At 47.3% G+C, this 24,301-nt stretch overlaps 2 protein-coding genes across 4 annotated transcripts in view; one reads left to right on the top strand and one right to left on the bottom strand.

Annotated features, from left to right (window-relative positions):
- The first annotated feature begins 11,844 nt into the window (after positions 1–11,844).
- On the top strand, positions 11,845–23,131 carry ARAF (A-Raf proto-oncogene, serine/threonine kinase). 2 transcript variants are annotated; one of them, XM_081793201.1, is made up of 16 exons: positions 11,845–11,977; positions 13,234–13,428; positions 13,603–13,706; positions 14,692–14,794; positions 14,888–15,042; positions 15,149–15,247; positions 17,380–17,521; positions 17,625–17,652; positions 17,742–17,893; positions 17,986–18,188; positions 19,942–20,118; positions 20,221–20,267; positions 20,757–20,875; positions 21,114–21,245; positions 22,224–22,358; positions 22,557–23,131. In XM_081793201.1, exons 2-16 carry the CDS (start codon positions 13,333–13,335, stop codon positions 22,689–22,691), a joined length of 1,827 nt encoding a protein of 608 aa, XP_081649327.1. In that variant the 5' UTR covers positions 11,845–11,977; positions 13,234–13,332; the 3' UTR covers positions 22,692–23,131. The 2 variants fall into 2 exon arrangements, with proteins under 2 accessions (XP_081649327.1, XP_081649328.1); XM_081793202.1 differs by having other exon boundaries at positions 11,869–11,977; positions 13,274–13,428.
- The window catches only part of SYN1 (synapsin I), a 51,105-nt gene continuing 49,819 nt past the window's right edge, over positions 23,016–24,301 (bottom strand). The window contains exon 13 of one of the 2 annotated variants that reach the window (XM_081793191.1): positions 23,016–24,240. In XM_081793191.1, the coding sequence (XP_081649317.1) occupies positions 24,105–24,240 (136 nt within the window). In that variant the 3' untranslated portion in view covers positions 23,016–24,104. The remainder of the gene's footprint in view (positions 24,241–24,301) is intronic. The other variant, XM_081793192.1, reaches the window with a different exon arrangement.

The raw sequence follows: 24,301 nt of genomic DNA, 5'->3' as shown, positions 1-24,301 counted from the left end.
CAAAAACTTGTTGGTTTTTTTTTAACGATTTCCTGAAAGAACCACTGATAAAAAGGCATTTTGCCTAGTTTCCTTCTGTGTCTTTTGATAATATCATCTTTGCTCGTGTAGTTATTGAGAACATGAATCTGAAACAGAAATGTGTAATCTAAAGGAAAGAGATGTTCCCAGATCCCCATTCGTGGATGAGAAATATGGTGTATCAGTCTTTTGGAGCTTCCATAACAAAATACCACAGACTGAGTGGCTTACACAACAGAAATTTATCTCTCACAGTTATGGAGGCTGGAAGTCCAAGATCAAGGTGCTATCAAAGTAGGTTTCATTCTGGAATACTACGTGGCAATGAGAAAAAATGAAATATGGCCTTTTGTAGCAACATGGATGGAACTGGAGAGTGTGATGCTAAGTGAAATAAGCCATACAGAGAAAGACAGATACCATATGGTTTCACTCTTATGTGGATCCTGAGAAACATAACAGAAACCCATGGGGGAGGGGAAGGAAAAAAAAAAAAAAAAAGAGGTTAGAGTGGGAGAGAGCCAAAGCATAAGAGACTGTTAAAAACTGAGAACAAATTGAGGGTTGATGGGGGGTGGGAGGGAGGGCATGGTGGGAGGGAGGGCAGGGTGGGTGATGGGTATTGAGGAGGGCACCTTTTGGGATGAGCACTGGGTGTTGTATGGAAACCAATTTGACAGTAAATTTCATATATTAAAAAATAAAAAAATAAAAAAAAAATTAAAAAAAAAAACAATTGGGCCAAATTATAAATAAAAAATATATTTTTAATTAAAATATTTGAATTTAAAAAAAAATAAAATAAAATAAAATAAATAATAAAAAATAAAAAAATAAAAGTAGGTTTCATTCTGAGACCTCTTCTCTTGGCTTGTAGGTGGCAGCCATCTCATTGTGGGCTCACATGACCTCTTCTTTGTGAAGGAGGAGAGAAGGAAGCTGGAAAGGAGGGAGGGAGAGGGAGAAGAGTCGAGTCGGGTGGTGGGGAGAGGGAGGGAGAGAGGGAGAGAGAGAGAAAAAGAGAGGATGAGTGCATGAGTACTTTCTGGTGTTTCTTCCTATCAGAACACTAATCCATCAGGTCAGGACCCAATGCTTATGACCTAATTTAACCTTAGTTAGTCCGTTATAGACCCCATCTCTAAATACAGCCACACTGGGGGTTACAGTTTCAACACATAAATTTTGAGGGGACACAACATTCAGTCCATAACGTACAGCGAAGATGCCTTCATTCTCTTCTGTAAATAAGTTGAATGTAATAGAGGTGCTTGTTCTCCCTCTCTCTTTTTAAATGTTTATTTATTTATTTTTGAGAGAGACAGAGTGTGAGCAGGGGAGGGGCAGAGAGAGAAGGAGACACAGAACCTGAAGCAGGCTCCGAGCTGCCAGCCCAGAGCCCGATGTGGGCCTTGAACCCACAAGGAACCGTGACATCATGACCTGAGCCAACGTCAGATGCTTAACCAACTGAGCCACCCAGGTGCCCCTAGATGTTCTTGTTCTCTATAAATATATTGGTAAATCTCTTTAAATATTAAAGCCGATGATGGAATACTCCACAATATGGGAAAAAGTTTTCAGAAGGTTCAGAGAATATTCCTTCTACACCTAAAGATTTCGATTTCCTATAAAATAGCTGACAGAAAGATTTTATTTTTAAGTAATCTCTGTATCTAACGTCTGGCTTGAACTCACAACCCCGAGATCAAAAGTCACACACTCTACTGACTGAGACAGCCAGGCGCCCCTAGGCTGTTTCTATGTCAAGCCCTTAGCTGTGCACTCAGAATTAAATCCAGGGATGACAGACAGGTCTTCTCAAGAGGAAGGATGTTCTCTGTACAGAAACTATTGCCAGTGTGTGTGGGGTGGGGGGGGGACAGTTTCAGGGAAACGGCAGCTTTTAAAGAGGCTCTGGCCAGAGTTATATCATTGTTTTGGGAAAAGCACCCAAGTCCTTGGTTTGGGGGATTGTGTGGAGTCATTAAGAAAAGGAGCAGACACTTCTATTTCCAACCAAGATGAAGTAACAGGGAATAAATATAACCTCCCATCTGAAAGAACCAAAAAATCCCAGACAATATAAATAAAACAATGGTTTTTAAGATACTGGACATCACGCAATGAAGGACAGTAATCCCTGAGAAACAGGAAATAAACAAGGACAGCCCTGTGATTGCCCCTGGCTTACTGTCTTAAGAGTTTCCAGACCCAGTAAAAGGCCAGGGAATGAGATAGAGACCAGTGGGCTCCTTGAGTCGAGGGATCTCCTGGTTGTGACAGTATACTATAATTTTGCAAGATGTTTCCATTGGGGGAAATTTTTAAAAGGGAACACGGATCTCTCTGTATTATTTCTTACAATTGCATTTGAACCTACCATTATCTCAAAATGAAAAGCTTAAAAAAAACCTTAACTTTAAAAGTAGGAGAAATAGGGGCACCTGGGTGGCTCAGTTGGTTAAGTGTCTGACTCTTGCTACCGGCTCAGATCATAATCTCACAGTTCGTGGGTTCGAGCCCTGCGTTGGGCTCTGCACTGATAGTGTGGAGTCGGCTTGCAATTCTCTGTCTCCCTCTCTCTTTCTGCCGTTCCCAAACTTGTGCTCTTGCTCTCTCTCTCTCAAATAAACATTAAAAAAAATAAGATCTGAAAGCATTAAAAAGTTGCTTTCAGATATACAAAAGCTGGAAGAATTCATCACCAACAGACCTTCAGTACAAGAAATGTTAAAGGATGGATGTCCTTCAGACAGAAGGCAAATGATACCAGATAGAAATCAGGACCCACACAAAGGAATGAAGAGCACTGGAATCGATAACTATATAGGTAAATAAACAAGATTTTGCATAGGTAAATCTCTTTAAAATGTTCCTTTAAGCTTTTTAAATTTTTTTTAGCATTTATTTACTTTCGAGAGACAGAGAGACAGAGTGCAAGTGGGGGAGGGGCAGAGAGAGAGGGAGACACAGAATCCGAAACAGGCTCCGGGCTCTGAGCTGTCAGCACAGAGTCCAACACAGGGCTCAAACCCACAAACCGTGAGATCATGACCTAAGCCGAAGTCAGATGCTTAACCTACTGAGCAACCCAGGTGCCCCTCCTTTAATCTCTTTACAAGATAATTGCCTGTTTAAAAATAATCATGATAACATGTTCTGGGGTTTATAACATAGGTAAAAATATAATGCATGACAAGAGCATAAATCTCAAGAGGGGAGAAAGAGAGGTATACTATGTGAGGTTCTTGTACTATATATGAAGTGGTATATTGTCACTCAGATGTAGATTATGATAAGTTAAAGGTTTATTATAGAGCCTAAAGCAATCACTAAAATAACAGAGTTACAGCTCAGAGGTCCACAAAAGAGATAACATAGAATAATCATAACAATACTCAATCCAAAAGATGGCAGGAAAAAAGAGAAAAAGGGCACAAAGAACAGATAGAACAAAAAGAAAATAAATAGCAAGATGATAGATTTGAACTGGACCAGGGCAATAATCACACTGAATATAAATGGCCTAAACACCCAAATTAAAGGGCACAGATTGCCAGATTAGATGAAAAGACAAGATACTACTGTATGCTTCCTACAAGAAACACACTTTAAATATAAAACCAGAAACAGGTTAAAAGTAAAAGAATGGAAACATATACACTGTGCTAACACTAGTGAAAAGAAAGCTAGAGTGACTATCTAAAAATCTCACAGTGTAGATTCCAGAGCAAAGGACATATCACAGCAAAGGTCATTACATAATGATAAAGTAGCCAAGTAATCAAGAGAACATAACACTCCTAAACATTCATTCACCTAATAACTGTGGATCAAAATACATGAAACCAAAACTTGTCTAACCACAAGGAAAATTGGAAATTTCAATACCCCGCTTTCAAAAGCTGATAGAACAGATAGGCAGAAAATCAGCAATGATATAGATGTGAACAACACTGTATGGTCAGCACAGGCTGCCAAACAAAATACCACAGACTGGGTGACTTAACAGAAATTTCTTTTCCCACAGTTCTGGAGACTGGAAGTCCAAGATCAAGGTGTTGGCAGAGTTGACTTCGCCTGTGGCTTCTCTCCTTGGCTTGTGGATGGCTGCCTTATCGCTATGTCCTCACTCGGCCTTTTTTTCTTTGTGTGGTCATTCTGTGGTATCTCTTCCTCTTCTTACAAGGACATTGGTCTTTTTGGATTACAGCCCCACCCTTATGGCCTCATTGAACCTTAATGACCTCTTTAAAGGCCCTATCAGCAAATATAGTCACATTGGTGGTTAGGGCTTCTCCATAGGATTTGGGAGGGACTATGATTCAGTTTGTAATAACACTACTAACCAATTTGACCTGGTTTACCTTTATAGTCCAGCCAACAACAGAAGAATACACATTCCTCTCAAATGTACATTACATTACCAATGTATAGAACATATTTGGGGCCATAAAACAAGAATTAAAGTCGTACAAAGTATACTCCCTGACCAAAATGAAATTGGATTAGAAACCAATAACAGGTGAATCCCCTATCATAGCCAGAGACTTCAACAACCCTCTCTCAGAAATGAACAGATCCAGTGGACAGAGACCAGTAACAGAAAGATCCTTGGAAAATCCCCAAATATCTGGAAACAAACTAGCACACTTCTAAATAGATGCAAAAATTCTAAACAAAATTTTGGCAAATCAAATTCTGTAATATATTAAAATGATAATACATTATAACCACGTGGGGTTTATCCCAGAAATGTAGAATTGGATTAGCATTTCAAAATCAATTAATGGGGGCACCTGGGTGGCTCAGTTGGTTAAGCAATCAGCTCTTAATTTTGGCTCCAGTCGTGATCTCCCGGTTCTTGAGTTCCAGCCCTGCATGGGGCTCTGTGCTGAGCTTGGAGCCTGGTTGGCATTATTTGTCTCCCTCTCTCTCTGCCCCTCCCCCACTCATGCCTTTTCTCTCTCTCTCTCAAAATAAATATTAGACGTTAAAAAAAAAAGACAGTCAATGGAATTCATCACAATAACGACAATAACAAACTAAAAGAGAAAACCATATGGTCATCTGAATAGATGCAGAAAATCATTTCACAAAATTAACACCCATTTTGATAAAAACTCTCAGAAAATTAGGATAAAAGGGAACTTTATCAATCTTCTGAAGGGTACCTTCCTTTATTTATTTATTTATTTATTTATTTATTTATTTTTGAAAGAGTGAGGGGGAGAAAGAGAGAATTCCTCTGAGGTGCAGAGAGAGAGGGAGAGAGAATGCAAAGGCCAGGCCAGGCTCAAGCTCACCCAAAGTGGGGCTCGAGCTCACCAACAGTGAGATCATGACCTGAGCCAAAGTCGGATGCTCAATGAACTGAGCCACCCAGGTACCCCCTAATGGGTATCTTCGAAAAGGAAAAGAAAAGAAGGAAAGGAGTAGACCATAGCACTGGTGAAGTTGGTTACTTACAGGCCCCCAGAATGGCTAAACCATCTGTCAGTGCTGGGACAGAGCCTTCTGAAATGAAACGAGCCTCCAGGGCATCTGAGTGACTTCAACTCTTGATTTCAGCTCAGGTCACCATCTCACAGTTTGTGAGCTCGGACTCTGTGCTGACAGCTGTGGAGCCTGCTTGGGATTCTTGCTCTCCCTCTCTCTCTCTCTTTGCTCCTCCCATTCACTCTCTCTCTCTCTCTGCCCCTCCCGTGCTCATGCATTCTCTCTCTCTCTCTCTCTCTCCCATGCACTTGCGCAAAATAAATCAATAAACATTGGGAAAAAAAGAAACTAGCCTTCATATTGGATTCTTTGGAATGTATGTTTAATCTGTTGTTCTCCTGTCAGCGTCCTTGAACTTGGGTCATACAAATTCTGCCAAGGGACAAAGATCTTTGCTTTAATACTTTAATACTATCAGTGATGATGATAGTGATAACTGGAATAGCTAGTAATTACTGCTTAGTCATTATGTATTGGGCACTGTGTAAAGTTTGATATAGATTAGTTCACAGAGTCTTACAACCTTATGACAGAAGTACTTAAAAAATATTAACGATAAGGCTGAGACACATGGTGAGAGGGAACAGCTTGTCCAAGGTCACACAGATACATAGCAGGACATGGGGATACTCTCACACTCTAACTAGACAAGTGGTTAAGTCCTAAGGCATTCTAGGTAATTCTAGAATTGATTTTCTCAGACCACATGACCATACATAATATTTACATAGGTGGCATAAAAACTATGAGGAATTCTTTTATATTTACAAAGGGCTATATATAATATGCATATTGTATCAAGAATGATATAGTAAAGGGGTGCTTGGGTGGCTTGGTCGGTTGGGTGGCTGACTTCGGCTCAGATCAGGATCTCACAGCTCATGGGTTCAAACCCTGCATCGGGCTCTGTGCTGACAGCTCAGAGCCTGGAGCCTGCTTCAGATTCTGTGTCTCCCTCTCTCTCTGTCCCTCCCCTGCTCATGTTCTGTCTCTCTTTTTCTCTCTCAAAAATAAATATTTAAAAAATTATATATATATATATGATATAGCAAAGACCACATGTGGGTCATTTTAATTAATGAAATAATGAGAATTTACTTGGAGTACATTTGTCTGAAATCTCATTTACAATGCTTTTTTAAAAAATTTTTTTTAACATTTATTTATTTTTGAGACAGAGAAAGACAGAGCATGAACAGGGGAGGGTCAGAGAGAGGGAGACACAGAATCTGAAACAGGCTCCAGGCTCTGAGCTGTCAGCACAGAGCCCAACGCGGGGCTCGAACTCACAGCCCTCACGGACCACCAGATCATGACCTGAGCTGAAGTCGGCCACTTAACGGACTGAGCCACCCAGGCGCCCCTGCAATGCTTTTTAAAAAATGTTTATTTACACTGGGCGCCTGGGTGGCTCAGTTGGTTGAGCATCTGGCTTTGGCTCAGGTCATGATCTCACAGTTTGTGGGTTCGAGCCCCGCATTGGGCTCTGTGCTGACAGCTCAGAGCCTGGAGCCTGCTTCGAATTGTGTCTCTCTCTCTCTCTGTTCCTCCCCCACTCACGCTCTGTCTCTCTCTCCTTCAAAAATAAATAAAAACATTTTAAAAAATTAAAAAAAAATGTTTATTTATAGAGACAAAGAGACAGAGTGTGAGTGGGGAAGGGGCAGAGAGGGAGGGAGACAGAATCCAAAGCAGGCTCCAGACTCAGAACTGTCAGTACAGAGCCCGATGCAGGGCTCCAACTAATGAACCCCAAGGTCATGACCTGAGCCGAAGTCAGACGCCCAGCTGACCCGACCATCCAGGCGCCCCTACAAAGGTTTTATAAATTGACTAGAAATTTATTAAATATGTGTGAGGTAAACCAACAGGTATTAAGCTTTTTTTCCCCCCACCTATGATAGGCCTGTTAAGTCAGTGTATATGGGCTTGAAATAAATGTGTTAACCTTGAGAAAATTTTTAGCAGATGTGTTTGTGATGAAATCCAAAGTAGACACTTCAGAATCACTTCCTTTGGGGAAATTACTTTTGTTTGTTTGTTCAGTTAATTAATTAAAAATTTAAAAATAATTGCTGACCATATTAAATTGTGATCCATACCAAGGAGGGCCAGAGGTGTATGTCACTGTCCATGACACGTGAAGGTGGTTCCATTGCTCAGTTTGTAGGCTTATATTGATCCTTTTACCTGACCTAAATATTTTCATACCTGAGTTTTGTTTTATTTCTAAGAAACAAGCACACTCAACAAAGGATTTCCTCATCAGAGTAAAATTTTAATAACAATTACAGGACTGTTACTTGGTTTAATTATTTTTTCCCCTTTATCGTGAAATAATTGACTATTTTTTTCCTCATCTGATCCTTGGATTTGGAGATAGAAAATATGCAAACTTGCACGTTTGTTTAATTTTATGAAAACATGGAAATGTCATACGTAGCACATCATGAACTTAAATTCTTTAAACGAAAGAATCCTGTGTTGGTTTAACGGTGTGTTTTTCATCAATTTGGATCATAGGGATAGCAAATTCAAATCACTGCTCAATGCATTTTGTTAGGAAAGACTTTTTAATAAGGAAAATCCATGTTAAAATACTGTTTTGGTTCCCATGTGAATTTCCCACACTTCTTACCCCTGGGTTGTATATTAAAAATCTCTTCAAGGAATGTTCAGAAGTGGAAACTTCCACACTCTGCTTTAGATAGAACGATTACAGCCGCATTGCCCCTAATTTGAAAGTAACATTAAGTTGCGGGTTTGCAGCTAGAGACTAGCTCGCATCACCTCCCATTGGCTGGGATGGCCCAAAGCCCACCCCCTGTGAGTAGCTATTGGTTTGCCAGTGGCTCCTCAGCGTCTGGAAGTCCCCTGTCTTCTCGCTCCTAAACGCCAGGGTTGAGGTAGAGTCTATCAATGCTCGCGGCATCCCCAAACCCTGCCTCCACTGCATTGCCATTGGCAGATCTCGACGCCTGGGGCCAGGAGCGCAGAGTGGGTCCTTGCAGACCGCCCGTGGCCCAGCAGAGCCGAGGGTTGAAGGTTCTGAGTTAGGCTTGTGGGGCGCCCTGCTAAGTCTTGGTCCTCAGTGAAATGTGTATGCACAGTCTTCTCTTCCAAAATGGGTAGCTGAGAGGGAGGCATTGCTATTGGGCCCCAGAGGTGGCATTTAACAGGTGGCGGCTGCGGGGGGGTGTAGGGGGCAAGGGTGTTGGCGTTGGGAAATGTGAGCGGCAGGTTCTAGAGTGGGCTTCAGGCATGCAGGACTGCTGGGGTGGATCCAAGATTCCTTAAGGAGGTGTCCTTGGCCTGCACCCTGTTCAGCAGTTTTTTTATCAAACTTGAATTCCTGGACTGAGTTCTTCTCAGTCCCTCCAGTTAGAGCAGCATGAACCTCAGTTTGCTTAGCTGGAAAATGGGTAGCATTACAACCGCAGTTGGTGAACCCTTAAGATTTTAGATATTTTTTAGACACGTTTCTAAGAATTTAAAATCAACAGTAATGAAAACCAACAACCACTTTAGAATCTTTTAAAAATTTCTAGGTGGGTAATTTTGAGGGAAATGTCAGAAAACCATAACCAGCTAGCTCAGCTTTTAATTTTTGTTTTAATACATGGTGCTTCGGATGGTTTTATTTTTATTTAAAAACAATTGTTAATGTTTATTTATTTTTGAGAGACAGAGAAAGAATGAGCAGGGGAGGGGCAGAGAGAGAGGGAGACACAGAATCCGATGCAGTCTCCAGCCTCTGAGCTGTCAGCACAGAGCCCAACGCGGGGTTCGAACCCATGAAACGTGAGATCATGACCTGAGCCAGTTAGACACTTAACCGACTGAGTCACCCAGGTGCTCCTCTGATGGTTTTAATACGGTGATGATGGTGGATGTTAAAAACCCAAATCACTTTAAAGGCCTTCATGGCTTGTCAGGTACTTGGCTGAAGTCATCCCAATTGGGACGGGTTTGAAGTGAAGTCCTTGGGAGAGAAAGGATTGCCCTTCCACTATCCACCCCTTCCCCCTCCCCCCGCCCCCACCTGGCACGTGTGCAGTGAGTTTATGGCAGCGGGATTTTGTTCATTTTTTTGCAAACCTTGTGCAACACAGCCAGAGAAGTCTGTCTTCAAATACTGCCTAGAAATAAAAAATTTTAAACAAATAAAATAATATGTAATTGAATAATATTTAAGTTAATTGAAATTTAAAATGTATTTCCCCAACCGCTCAAATTGTTTTTAGTTGGAGTGAGTGTTTGGAGCCCTTCACTTGAGCTCCTACAGTTGTTCTTGACCTCATGTGGCTCTGAGGTGGCCGCCAGGGCTCTTGCACTGAGAAATGGAGATTTGGGGTCCAGGGATTCAATTTTGGAAACAAGAATTAAAAAATGTTTTCTCTAATCAATAAGAATTTGTAAGAAATCAAGATGTTTGGAACTATGTTTGAAGCCATTGTTTTGCCATGCATTTTTATGAAGTATATTTTACACACAATAAAACGTCCCCAGTTTCAGTATAGAGTTCAATGAGTTTTAACAAATGCGTACTGAACAGTCCAATCACCTCCCAAAGTTCCTTCATGCCCTTCCCAGTTATTCTCCCCCAGACAACTAGCCTGAATTCCCTCATTATAGATTAGTTTTGCCTTAGAATTTCATACAAATGGAGTAACAAACAGTATTTCTCCTTCGAGTCTGGATTCTTTCGCTTAACCCTATGTCTATGAGATTCCCTTTCATTGCTGAGTAGTATTCCGTGATCCCATTGTTGTGTTTCTTGTCAATTCTTCTGTTATGGGACACCTGGGCTGTTTCCATTTTTTCGTTATTATGAATCAAACTAATGTGAACATCTGAGTGCAAGTTTTTGTGTGGACATATTTCAATAGCATGCTGTGGACGGCTCACTAGAGCCGATTTTGTAAATCTCTTCTCAACTCTTGTTCGGTGAGGTCATTATTAGTAGCTTGAAATAAGCCATGGTGGGATTATTTACACCATAGTTGGCAATGCTACAAATTAGAGATTTTTTTTTCTTTTCCTGGAAAGCTGGTTGTTAAACATTTACCAGCACATCACTGGACATATGTTTTTATATCTTTGGAGTAAGTACCTAGGAGTGAGATTGTTAGACTGCATGGTATGTCTGTTTGACGTTATAGGAAGCTTCGAATAAACATTAAAGCAGGCTGCGATGCGCAGTTCCAGCGATGCGCTAAAGAGCTTGCGAAGACAGAAAGTAACCTCATCCTTTTATACAGCCAGGCAGATATAACCCGTTACATACATGTTCCCCAAAACGACAATAACTTGTCCTCAAGTAAGAGAACTGACAGCACCATTTGCTACACATAGTTCATCTCAAATTCATGTGGAGTTCGGGGTAGCCATCTGCCTTTACCCAAAGGAAAAATAAAACACAGATCTCTTTGACAAGCAGGTAACAAGTTTGAGCCAGGAGCCTAGGTCAAATTCCTACGGAGACGTGGAGATAAGGGTGCTAGACTCATTGATGTTTACATTTCAAAGAGATGGCTCCAAGGCCCTCAAGAACAACATTCCTGGGTAGTAAAGTTGGCAAGAGGCCTAAGTGGCTTTTTAAAAGATTTACATACATTTGGAAGAGACGGAGAAACAATTTTACAAACTTTCTAAAGGAAATGCTCTAAGAAAGGGGAGGGTGGAAAGCCTCGTTCACTTTTGACACCAGGAAAAATTCAACTCTTAAAAATTTTTTTACCCTACAATACCTTCACGTGTCTCTGCTCTATACCCCATTCCAGGTCCACACTTCCTTCGCCTCTACACCTGGCTATCTATGACTAATCTCTCAAAATCCTTACCAACTCCATTCCTACAGTAAGCCGCCCAAAACAGCAGGCCGCTCCTCCTAGAGCCAGACCCTGCAGCTCCGGCCACACTAGAGCCCCGCCGTTATCAAAAGGTGTGACTACAAGTGTCTTAGAATTGGAAAACGTTGCAGTTAAGTGGTCTGATTCCAACTCATTTCAAAGACCGCAACACTGAGACACAGGAAAATCCCAAATGGGTACCAAGGACTCCAGTCACTGGCCAAAAAAAGGCACTTAAGGATTGCCTGGCCAGATTCAGGAACCCTCAAAGCAGAAAAAAAAAATTCCTGCTTTATTCCACCACGGCACGATTGGGGTTAAAGTACACAGCACGCAGGTCCCCACCCGACTGCGCCTGCGCGAGCCCAGACATGTGAATTTGCCCCAGACCCTGACGTTTCAGGCAGCCCCTCCTAATCCGGAACAGGACCCACATTCCGCCGGTCCTGCCTTGACAGGCGTGACCCTAATCCAATAAGAATTGAGGGCTGAATCCTGTGGAGCCAATGGCCAAAGTCCGAGGGGCCGTAGAGGCGGACTCTTCGAGGAAACAAGAAGACAGGCCCAAGATGGAGGCGGCGGTGGCCGTAGCGGCGTGACAGGTGAGGGCGGGCCCGGTGGGGTTAGGTTTCTGGAGCGACCGCCGGGCACGGGCAGGGAGCCGGGACCGAAGGCTCAGCTCCAGGATGGCTTCGCCTGGGCCCCGGCGCCCCACGCCCGGAACCGGAGGAGTGGTTTGACCCGGGGCGAGACCATCGTCGACAGCGGGGGGGGGGGGGGTAGACAGGAATAGGGGTGTGTGGCTGCGGGGGATGGTTTCGCCCGTCGCGTGTGGCAGCGCGCCTGCGCAGAGCTGGAAAGCCCTTGGTAGGCGGGGCCGGGCTGAATGGGGCCTGGGTTGTGGCGTGGTGCCCGGACTCCCTCTAAACCTCCTTGAGGTCTCTTGGTGACCCTTCCTTGCAGACAACGGGGTGTACTTGGAGATGTCGTTCACTAGTCGCTCCCCTTATTCTGGATCAATGTCTGACCCACTGGAAGAATGTTTGAGGATTCCCCCTTTACTCTTGAAACCCACCGCAGCCTCCTTCCATTATCACCAGTAATATGTCTGTGACCCCTTCATTAATTAGGGGGGATTTTAGAGCCCCCCACCCCCGTTTTACCCCTGTTTATCTCACCTTTACCGTGTTGAGTAACGCACCATTATCCTCCATTCACCCCATGACAATGTCCGGTGACCTCCATTTCCGTTCTTCTCCCCCTTACCGTCCCTGCAGCATAGTGTCTGCTGAGTCCCTATGAACTCCCCATCACAGTCTGGTGACTTCCATTAGCCACATAATGCAGTGTTTGAGAGCCTACCTTCCGTTACAGCCCGGGGCTTAGGGATTCCTGCAGTGCCCTTTTGAACACTCTTTTGGTGCAGTTCCCATTGCCCCTAAGCTAAGGGCGGTATCTGATCTTCTGTTTGTTTCCCATCGCCTCTGTCATCACAGTATCTGGTAACCACCCTTTGTCCATTAAAAAGCCAGGACAGCCTGTTCAAGTCCTTTATGTACCTGACACGCCCCATTGCTGTGTGGTTTGACTTGATTGTTGGCCCCCAGCAGAGACTGGGTACTCCTGTGCCCTCCAGGACTGAGTGTGCTGCCTCTCATTGTGTCCTTATCTGTCCCCTCCTCTCCACCCTCGGCCCTTAAGAGTGAGACAAACAACAGGAGAGGCTGAGCAGAGGAGGGACTGGATGAGTTCAGGGTGTTTAATAGGATCCCTTGGGCTGTTGTGTGATTAGGTGACAGGGGGTGATGTGGAGCCTGGAGATTGAATTTTTTTTCCTCCCCTGCCACTTTGCTTCCAGACTGTCATTACTGGACCTCTGAATCCCTCCTGTGTTCTAGGAGCCCCATGGCACCTGCCCAGCCCCGCCTCAGTCCGTCTTGACAAAGTCTTAGGCTCCATGGAGCCACCACGGGGCCCCCCTGCCAACGGGGCCGAGCCGTCCCGGGCAGTGGGCACTGTCAAAGTGTACCTGCCCAACAAGCAACGCACGGTGGTGAGTGTGGCAGGGGCAAAGCTGGCAGGGGGTGGGGATGGACCCCGTTGTAAGTCTTGGTTCAGAAGGGTGGCTCGGGATGGGAGGAGGCTTTAACAGAGGCGTGGGGGAAAGTTGGCTGGGGCCCGTGTTGGGCACTGACCCGCCCATCTGCACACACAAACACACACACAGGTGACTGTCCGGGATGGCATGAGTGTCTACGACTCTCTAGACAAGGCCCTCAAGGTACGGGGTCTTAATCAGGATTGCTGTGTGGTCTACCGGCTGATTGAGGGGTAAGTGTGCCACCCCCACTTCACCTCCCTCTGCTGGGCGCCCAGCCTCCCATTTCTGAGAGCCGCCTGACTCCTTCCCTCGGTCCTGCAGTTCCCATTAGTCTTCCCTTAGCTCAGTGAGTCCACTAAGAGTGCCTCCAGCTCCAGTTTCATACCTTCATTAGTTCATTGGCCTTTAAAGTCAGAGCAGCTCCTCTCGACTTAGCCTCCAAGTCCTCACCCTGCTCCCATGCCTCCTCCCAGAATTCATCTGTTTTGTTCTTTCACCATTTCATCCATTTGTCAGCTCTCTGCTGCCTCCGTTTCCCTGTTCTCTCTCTGTCTGCCGCGAGGGGCCGTGCTGGCCTTCTGTTTATCCCTGTGTCCTGGGGTGCCTTACTTTTTTTTTGTTATTCAACTCACACATGGCTTTTCATTTGTTGTTTCAGTGCCTCATCAGCCACTTTTTCAGGGGCTTACTGAGCACTTCTGAGATTTGCTGTTTATTCACTGTCTTATTTGCTCCTCACCTTGTGGTTGAGAGCATGGACTCTTCTGGGGCACCTGGGTGGCTCAGTCAGTTGAGCGTCCCGACTCTTGATTTTGGCTCGGGTCGTGATTTCAGGGCTGTGGGATCGAGCCCCACGTTGGGCTCCATGCTGAGCATGGAGACTGCTTAAGATCCTCTCTCTCTTCCTCTGCCCCTCTCCCCCACTCATGCACACACTCTCTCTAAAAAAAAATCTTTAAAGAGCATGGGCTCTTCACACTGTCCTGCCACTCACAATCCTTTGTGGCCTTGGGCAAGTCACTTTTTCCTCTCAGTCTCAGTTTCCTCATATGTAAAATGGGGACTAGGAGAGTAACTAGCTCCTAGAGTTGCCACAATGAAATTTAAACATGTCAGATATTACTCTATGGATGGTAGGCTTGGAGGGACTTTTGGGGGTTCCCTGCCTTCCACCGTCCCTGTCCACCCTCTCACTCCCTTCCATGCCCCCTGCAGGCGAAAGACAGTCACTGCTTGGGACACAGCCATTGCCCCCCTGGATGGAGAGGAGCTCATCGTAGAGGTCCTTGAAGATGTGCCACTGACCATGCACAATTTTGTGAGTGTGGAGTGGATGGTGGGGGAAGACTGTGGGCATGGGGCAGGGAGAGTCCTTGACCAGGCCTCAACCTTCCCTGCTCTGTGGCAGCAGGTACGGAAGACGTTCTTCAGCCTGGCATTCTGTGACTTCTGCCTTAAGTTTCTGTTCCATGGCTTCCGCTGCCAAACCTGTGGCTACAAGTTCCACCAGCACTGTTCCTCCAAGGTCCCCACAGTCTGTGTTGACATGAGTACCAACCGCCGACAGTGAGCCTGGCCTGGGTTGGGTTGGGGAATGGGGAGGACAGAGGCCACAAGCTCTTATAGACATTTGACCCTTGTCCTCTTGCTGTACACCCTTAATGCCCTCAAGGGTCTACCACAGTGTCCAGGATTTGTCCGGAGGCTCCAGACAGCACGAGGCTCCCTCGAACCGCCCCCTGAATGAGCCGCTAACCCCTCAGGGTCCCAGGTAGGGATGCCTATAGCTGAACGCCTGTTGTCAGGAGAAAAAGATCTGGAGGCCTTTGTAGACCACAAGCCATGCTTCATTCATTTGTTTATTTGACAAACATTTATTGAGTACCTACACCTGTGAGTAAGGGCATGGACCTTGGGCAAGTTACCCGATCTCTCTGGGCCTTAGTTTTCTCATCTACAAAGAGGAGATAATAATACTTTTTACCACATAGGGTTCTGGTGAGGATTTAAATGTGTTAAGACACATCCACTGCTTAGGACAAGATCTGCTACAGAATAAGAAGTCCTTATTAATTATAAATACATATATGAAGCATCTAACTCTTTTGTTAGTTTTTGGAGTATAACCATTCTCAAGCCTTTCCATTTTGAAATACATATTATTTTACCATAAATTCCATTTTATTTCTCCTTTATGTTAAGTATTATAATACTGTAGTATTTCTATATTAAAGTATATTATTCTAAGATAGTGTAAGTTCATAAAACATGCATTTTATCTGTTTATGTATTTTAGAATGTCTGTATTTGTACGGTATGCTATAAATACATCATCATGTGTTCTACTTACACTACCGTCATATAATGTAAAATACACATTTTTACATAATATAAAATAGTAAAGTTAGGGCATTGTGTTATTTTTAATTATGGGTATATGTGGATTAATTGCCTATAAATTTCATTTCAGGATAGTGAAAGGAACATTTTAAAATGTGTTTGTAAGGTTTCAATATATATATAACATACATCTTTATGTATTGACACACATCTATGTATAACATATACAGCTGACCCTTGAACAACATGGGTTTGAACTGTGTGGGTCCACTTGTGGATTTTTTACATACAGTACTATAAATGCATTTCTCTTTCTTGTGATTTTTTCTTTTCTTTTTTTTTTTTTTAAAGAGAGAGAAGGGTACAAGTGAGTGAGGGGCAGAGAGAGAGAGAATCCCAGAAGGGGCAGAGTGAGAGAAAGAGAGAGAGAAGCGGGGCTCACCTGAAGCGGGGCTCAAGCTCACCCGACATGGGGCTCGAACTCACAAACCGTGAGATCATGACCTGAGTCGAAGTCAGATGCTTAATGAATGACTGAGCCACCCAGGCACCCTTCTTATGATTTTCTTAAAAACGTTTTCTTTCTCTCCTTTTAAAAAAAATGTTGATTTATTTATTTTGAGAGAGAGAGAGAGTGCAGGAGGGGCAGAGAGAGAACCTTAAGCAGGCTCTGCGCTGTCAGTGCAGAGCCTGACGCAGGGCTCCATCTCACAAACCGTGAGACCGTGACCCGAGCCCGAGTCAGGCACTTAACCCGCTGAGCCACCCAGGTGCCCCCAAAACACTTTCTTTTCTTTAGCTTACTTTGCTCTGTAAATCTATTGTAAGACTACAGGATATACCACATAGAACATACACACTTTGTGTTAATTGACTGTTTATGTTCTCGGTAAGGCTTCTGGTCAAAGGTAGGCTCTCAGTAATTAAGTTTTGGGGGAGTCAGAAGTTATACGTGGGTGTTCACCTGGGCAGGGATCTGGTGCCTCTAACCTCTGCATTGTTCAAGGGTCAACTGTATGACGTTATTATAATATATATATTTGGAAACATTGGCATTTTGAATACAGCTAATGTGTGGTACATTATGTAATGATATATTTGAATAGTATGCATGGTTATAAAATATTATATATTGCTCTTTCCCCCACTATCTGTGTGGCTTGCTGTCTCTCCTTAGGTCTTTACTCAGATGTTACGTCAGAGAAGCCTTTCCAGACCCTACTAGGGCCACTTTCTGTCTCCTCATGTTGCTTTATTTTTCTCTTTTCTGCCCCTGTCAGCAGTGGGCATATTAAATATTCTTGGGTTGTTACGGCGCTCTGTCCGTACTGGAACATCAGTCCCACGAGGGCAAGAACTTTTACGTGCTGTGCCCACAGTTTTCCTTCCACCAGCTCTAATGGTATCTGGCACAGGGTAGGCATTCAACAAGTGTTTCTTGAGGAAGCGAATCGTGATCACGTTGACTTACTCTGAGCTAGACCTACCTTTACTGGGGTGGGGGGCGGCTTTACTTGTTCCCTTGTTGGGCCGACAGTGATTTCACAGGCTTTCCCCTGCCAGCTCCCGCACCCAGCACCGCGACCCTGAGCACTTTCCCTTCCCCGCCCCTGCCAACGCCCCACTCCAGCGCATCCGCTCCACATCCACTCCCAACGTGCACATGGTCAGCACCACGGCCCCCATGGACTCCAGCCTCCTCCAGGTTGGTGGTGCGGGTGTCAGTCACGGAGGGCACCGGGCGGAGGGGGGAGCCGTTCCGGTTGGCTCCCCTGTCCCCTCTCTGAGTCCCGTCCCTCTTCCTCCAGCTCACTGCCCAGAGTTTCAGCACCGATGGTGAGTCTGCCCCCCCACAGCCCTTCCGCTTGTGCCCCCCCCCAACCACACTCCACATGCCTCCACTCACATCCCTTCCACAACCGCAGCTGCTGGTAGTAGAGGCGGTGGCGATGGAGCCCCCCGGGGGAGCCCCAGCCCCAGCGTGCCCTCGGGGAGGAAGTCCCCACATTCCAAATCCCCATCGGAGCAGCGTGAGCCACGGGAGCGGAAGTCCTTGGCTGATGACAAGAAGAAAGTGGTAAGCTCCCGGGGAACCTTTGGTGGGGGCGCCACAGGCTGAGTGTTGAGGGAAGCGGGCAGGCCCCTGAGATGCCGCCGTGTGGCCCACAGAAGAATCTGGGGTACCGGGACTCGGGCTATTACTGGGAGGTGCCGCCCAGCGAGGTGCAGCTGCTGAAGAGGATCGGGACGGGCTCGTTTGGCACCGTGTTTCGCGGGCGGTGGCATGGCGACGTGGCCGTGAAGGTGCTCAAGGTGGCCCAACCCACAGCGGAGCAGGCGCAGGCCTTCAAGAACGAGATGCAGGTGCTCAGGTGAGATTGCACTCGTGTGGGGGCGGCGGGGCAGCTCTGGCCCCTCCCTGGGGAAAGGCCGGGCTTGGGGCACTTCCCGCACAGCACCCGTGTTTGTGTTGTGTTATAACCATAATCGGAAGTTGTTTCTCATCCGGGCCGTCCCTTTCCCCTCTGGGAAGTGGGTATGGGTAGAGCACAGCTGAAGATAGTATTGTTTGTGTTGGGGTTGATACTGATATTAATTAACGTCTCTGCCTGCAAACCGTGGGTCTTGTCATTCGCCTGCTGTGAAATGGGTGTGGCAGCAGGCCAGGACCTCAGCCTTACTGTGTGCCCTTCCATTAATAGCATAGTGTCAACCACATTGCCAGGAAGGCTTGCGTCCCTCCTTCCCCTCTGTGTCTGCTGTATCGTTTGTGGGACGCTTACCGTGTTGCGTTCCTGTTATTAATTACAGCAATGCCGTAATTGAAAGAGCAGTATTATTTAACTGTAATGGTGACCGTAATTTAATCGTGGAGTAATTAACGATTGTAGTTGCTCTCCTTAATCTGTCTTTAATGCGATATTAATTAATTGGCACTGAGAAACCCCGGGGTTCCTTTTCTGCCTATCTAGTTGCTACCACTCCTGGGGTCGCTGGCGTGGACTTTCCCTCTGACAAATGGGCACAACTGTGTCACAGAGTTGACGTTATCAGAATTTCTTGTGCTATCTTAATAGTTATCCTCATTACAGATGCCGCAGTAAGAAAACTTTTATTCTCTGTTCCTCCCTGTGAAATTACTTGAGCACGCTCTAAATTTGCATTATGTCAATATTTTAACCATAATCCGCCCACTGTAAGGAATGCTCACGTCCTCTATCATCCACTGCGACGTGAGCAAAATGGCAGAGCATCGTTGATGTTGTGTGCGTTTGTGTTACTGTTACTACTGTGGTTACTACTTACTTCTATAAGGAATGATGGTTTTTCTTCTAAATCAGAGGGGATCTGTTCATCTGTGACAGAGCTTCTGTGAGGTAGACTCAGGTACCCAGTAGCAATAACAACAAGGACAGTGACATTTTCAGGGTGCTCACGCATTAGGTGCTCTTCTAAGTGCCTTACAGATTGTTTACTAATTACTCTTCCCAGCTTCCCTATAAGGCAGCTAATCTAATTATCACAGTTTGGAAGTTGAGGAAAATGACCACAGAGAGGTTAAGTGTCCTCCCTGAGGTTGCACAGTGAGTACCTGGGGGAGCCTGGATTGGAACACAGACTCTGATCTGAGTCCTAACCCAAAGCTCTTTACCTTGAAGCCTCTCGTGGTGATTAACAGGACATAGTCACATGTCACTGGTATTTTTACCGGCATTTATCGGTATTACGACGATACATCGATGAAGAAGGTTGGCATTCCCCTTTCTTGTCTGTAGAGTGGTCACAGGCCCAGGTCATGGTCAAGGTCAGAGGTTGGCAGGTGTTGATGATGGAGAGCCACTGGTCGGCAGAGGGGCGGGGTCAGTAATTGCTCCCTGCTGCTTTTGTTGGGAGACTTGGATGAGGAAGCTTGGGATGTAAGCCCCTGGGGTGGGATCGTAGCCCATGAAACATATGTCACAAAGGCACTGAAGCTGGCCACAGCCTGGCCCTGAGCCTCCTGAAAGACAGGGTGGAAATGATGACAGAAGGCAGCAGTGAACAGCACCACTCCTGATGCTCAGAAAGTGAGTGACAGTTGCTCTTTTTTCCTTCCTGTCCTGGTACCACCTTCCCTGCCTGCAGGAAGACGCGTCATGTCAACATCTTGCTGTTCATGGGCTTCATGACCCGGCCGGGATTTGCCATCATCACACAGTGGTGTGAGGGCTCCAGCCTGTACCACCACCTACATGTGGCCGACACACGCTTCGACATGGTCCAGCTCATCGACGTGGCCCGGCAGACTGCCCAGGGCATGGAGTGAGCCTCTTGGCCTGGGGACAAAGGGAGGGGGCTGGCAGGCTTGGGGTGGGGAGATGAGGTCACCCCCAGCCAATTTGCCGCCTGCTTCCATCCCTACAGCTACCTCCATGCCAAGAACATCATCCACCGAGATCTCAAGTCTAACAGTATCTGCCTGTCCCTGTCTAAGGGCTTGGGTGGGGTGGGGGCTTAGAGGGATGGCTCTTGTTGGGGGGCCTTCTGGAGATGCATAGGGAGGGGCATGTGTCACGTGGCTTAATAGGGGCTTTAATGGGGTTCTCTTGGTCAGGGTTCAAAGTTGCGACTGGTTCAGGTGCTGTTCCTGGGGATTTTGGTCAGGGTCTAAAGTATGGCAGCTGTGGAGGACATTACAGGGAGTTCTGATCAGGGTCATGGGAGTGGCAGTTATGGGTGCCACTCGAGGGGCTTCCTGGCCGGGAGTCACAGGGGGGCCAAGGTAGGGAGCACTAATTGGAGTTCCCAGCCCGAGTCAAGATTGTGGCTAGTTTGTGTGATATTGGGGGGCTTCTGGTCAGGGTCAGAGGCACGAGTGTGGAGGCATCAGTGGGAACCTCCCAGTCAGGATGAGAGATGTGGCTATTGGGAGCTCCTGTAGTGGCCCTTGACCCTGGTGGACATCTTCCTACACGAGGGGCTCACAGTGAAGATTGGTGACTTTGGCCTGGCCACGGTGAAGACACGGTGGAGCGGGGCCCAGCCCTTGGAACAGCCCTCGGGCTCTGTGCTATGGATGGTGAGTTTGGCCAGGCTGGACTGGGGCCATATAGGGACATGGGTTGCTGGGCCACGATGTGAGGAGCTGAGTGGGAACGGGGATACTTGTGCCAGATGTGGTGTCTAGACTGCTCATGTTTTTACCTTGTGAGGGTGTTCCCAGTTGTACCCAGTGTGGCTAGTGGGATCTGGGACTCTGGCCAGCCATTTTCTGGCCTCCATGATCCCCCTGCCTGGTCTGGTCTGCCCTATCGAAGGCGGCTGAGGTGATCCGTATGCAGGACCCGAACCCCTACAGCTTCCAGTCGGATGTCTACGCCTACGGGGTTGTGCTCTATGAGCTCATGACAGGCTCGCTGCCTTACAGCCACATTGGCAGCCGTGACCAGGTGAGCCCCACACCTTACCCATAATCTCTCAGGGAAGGGAGTCCCCTCAGCCTCCAAACCTTAGACTTCCTCCTTGTAAAGACCAAGAATGCCACACTTCCCCCAGAAACCCAAAGTCTTCTGGGCTGAGAACTCCCAGAATTCTCTGGTCTTCCCTAGTCAGAATCCTCTCCTCCCCTGTACATCTATCAGCCTCTGGGTCCTTGAAGTCCAGAATCTCTTGAATCCCCTATACCCAGGATCCCACAGGGCCCCTGAGTACCCAGAAGCCCTCTGGAACTCTAGATACCTACAGTCCTCTGGCCTCAGTGCTCAAAATCCCCCAAGTCCCAAAAAGCCCAGAATTCGGTTTCTGCCTGTCACAGAAGCCATCTGTGCTTTTGGAATACTCACAGATACCCACAGTCATTCAGGCCTTGGGCATCTAGCAGGCCTTTGGGGCCCTGGAACCCATGATGTTTTAGGCCTGGACTGTCACAGTTTTCCCAGGTCTAAAGTGTGGAATCTTCCAGGACCTCTGAAATTGGGGATCCTCTAGGCTCCAAGCCCTGAGCACTCACAGTCCTACAGGATGCATGGACCCATAGTCCCTCTAGCACCCAGACACCTAGAGAAATACGAACTCCTGAGATTTAGAGTCACTTAGCTCCCTCCAGACCCAGAACTTTATGTTTCCCCTGACCCAGTACTTTCTGGGCTTCTAAGCCCCCTAGAAACCTGTGAGCCAAGGGATACCTGACTTCTGAGCGTAAATTCTGTTCTGCAAGCAGAGAATCCTTGTCTTCAGAGACACAGTCCCAAGTCCTCAGAGACCCAGAATCCTTGCATCTACAAGATACCCACAGTCCTCAGACCCGAATACCCAGAGTACCCTAGTTTCCCAAAAAGGAGCCTCCAAAGCCCCTTGAGACCCAGAATTCCCTCAGCCTCTCAGCTCAGACCCCCAGATCACCGCATTCCTGCCCCCCCCCCCCCCAGATTATCTTCATGGTGGGCCGTGGCTATCTGTCCCCGGACCTCAGCAAAATCTCCAGCAACTGCCCTAAGGCCATGCGGCGCCTGCTGTCTGACTGCCTCAAGTTCCAGCGAGAGGAACGTCCCCTCTTCCCCCAGGTGGGCCGGGTAGGCGGCCGGACACACTGGGGAGGGCAAGTCTGAGGAGGAGGGAGACTCCCAGGGTCAGTGGGAACGGTGCACCTTCAAGGGTCAGGAGTGTATGATGTGTGTACTTCCCCCATTAGGCCGGGGTTTGTGGGTGTCGGGGTGCCCGTGTGGCTCTGGACACCTCCTCTAACCTGCCCCTGCCCCCAGATCCTGGCCACGATTGAGCTGCTGCAGCGGTCACTCCCCAAGATTGAGCGGAGTGCCTCCGAACCCTCCTTGCACCGCACCCAGGCTGATGAGTTGCCTGCCTGCCTCCTCAGCGCGGCCCGCCTTGTGCCTTAGGCCCTGCCCCCAGCTGCCAGGGAACCAATCTCAGCCTGCCACACCAAGGAGCTCTGCCCACCAGCCAATCAATGTTGTTTCTGCCCTGATACTGCCTCAGGATCCCCCATCCCCGTCCTGGGAGAGGAGAGGGTCCCCGTGTGCTTTTCCAGTTCCTCTGGAATTGGGCCCCCCCCACCAAAGACCGAGACCCCTGCTTCCTCCATAATTTGGTTTCCTCTTGGCTTTGGGGATACTTCTAAATTTGGGAGCTCTTCTGTATCCAATGGCTGGGATTTGTGGCAGGGATTCCACTCAGAACCTCTGGAATTTGTGCCTGATGTGCCTTCCACTGGATTTTGGGGTCCCCAGCACCCCATGTGGATTTGGGGGGTCCCCTCTGTGTCTTCCCCGCCATTCAAGGACTCCCCTATTCACCAAGAAGCACAGAATTCTGCTGGGCCTTTGCTTGTTTATTTTGCTTCCCGACTCTTCTCATGGGGTTCAGAGCTGCTGAAGGGTGGGGGCGAGTCCAGGCAAGGAGTGGTTGAGGGGGGAAGTGCGGACCACACAAACAGCGCCACTGCACGCATCACCACAGGCGGCACGATGAACGAGGACCACATATGCCAAGCACGGCACAAGAGGAGGCCACGTCAGTCACAGACACAGACATCACGGCAAAGGTGGGGAAGCAGAGGACCACTGGCCCTCCATGTGCAAAGGATTCTGGGAAGATGGGTGGAGTTTGCATATTTAGTGATAGCTGTCAGAGGCAGGAAAGTGGGAGTGTGGGTCCCTGGGGAACAGAAGGGTCCTAGCAGTGGGAGGACCTCCCGATGTGATTAGTGGGGTTGAGGGGTGGTTAAGAGACCTCCTTGCAGGGCTGGAGAATGGCATCTGAAGAGGTGGAACTCCAGAGATGTGAGATCCCTGAAAAGGGGCTCCAAGGTAGGGGTTTCTTTGGGATCTAGGAAATCTTGATGGGGAACAAGGTGTCCTTGAGAGATCTGGGACCAGGAGTATGGTTTCCCAGGAATTTCAGGGTTCCAGGAGGGGACTCAGTAGTGTTAGGGCCAGAACGTGTTCCCTGGTGTTTGGGAGCTTCTGGGAAGGAAAGTGCACTCTTGGGGGGGGGGGGAGGTCAGGAGTAGAGGTTTTCAGGAATTTGGAGGTTCTAAAACTGAAAAAAAAGTCTTGAGGTGGCCGAGAGTGGCCTTTTATAGGGACTCGGGAATTCCAAAGTGAGAATTGGATGTAGGACCAGGAGTGCGGTCTCCCCAGGGACTTGGGCATTCTGCAGAGTGAGAAGAGGGGTCTGGGCAGACCAGGAGAGGACTTCTCAAGGGATCTGGAGATTCCAAAAGTGAGAAATGGATTCAGGGCCCAGAGAGGGGTTGCCCAGGAGGAATTAAGGGTTCTCAGGGTGGGGTGTCAGTCGGAGAAGAGGCTGGCGAAAGACTTCCTCAGGCTGCGGATGGTCTCAGCTTTCACCTCGTCCTGGCTAAGGCTGGGCCTGGGCGGGGCTGGCTCTGGAAGGTTGAAGGCATTGGTCAGAGACTGGGATTTGCTAGAGAGAGACAAGGTGGAGGCATGGGAGGAAGGGGGTGGGGAGGAAGGGAGGAAGGGGA

This window comes from Panthera onca, chromosome X, assembly GCF_046562875.1.
Source record: "Panthera onca isolate mPanOnc1 chromosome X, mPanOnc1 haplotype 2, whole genome shotgun sequence".
NCBI classification, from domain to species: Eukaryota; Metazoa; Chordata; class Mammalia; order Carnivora; family Felidae; genus Panthera; species Panthera onca.
Note: the sequence above shows the minus strand (reverse complement) of the source record. Positions and strands in the feature narration are given on the sequence as shown.

Bases quoted from the DNA above. Each gene is read 5' to 3' on its own strand.
- ARAF (XM_081793201.1), top strand. From the start codon at position 13,333: ATGGAGCCACCACGGGGCCCCCCTGCCAACGGGGCCGAGCCGTCCCGG. The intron at 18,189-19,941 runs GTGAGATTGCAC...CCCTGCCTGCAG, and splicing joins AACGAGATGCAGGTGCTCAG to GAAGACGCGTCATGTCAACA. The intron at 20,119-20,220 runs GTGAGCCTCTTG...CCATCCCTACAG, and splicing joins CAGACTGCCCAGGGCATGGA to CTACCTCCATGCCAAGAACA.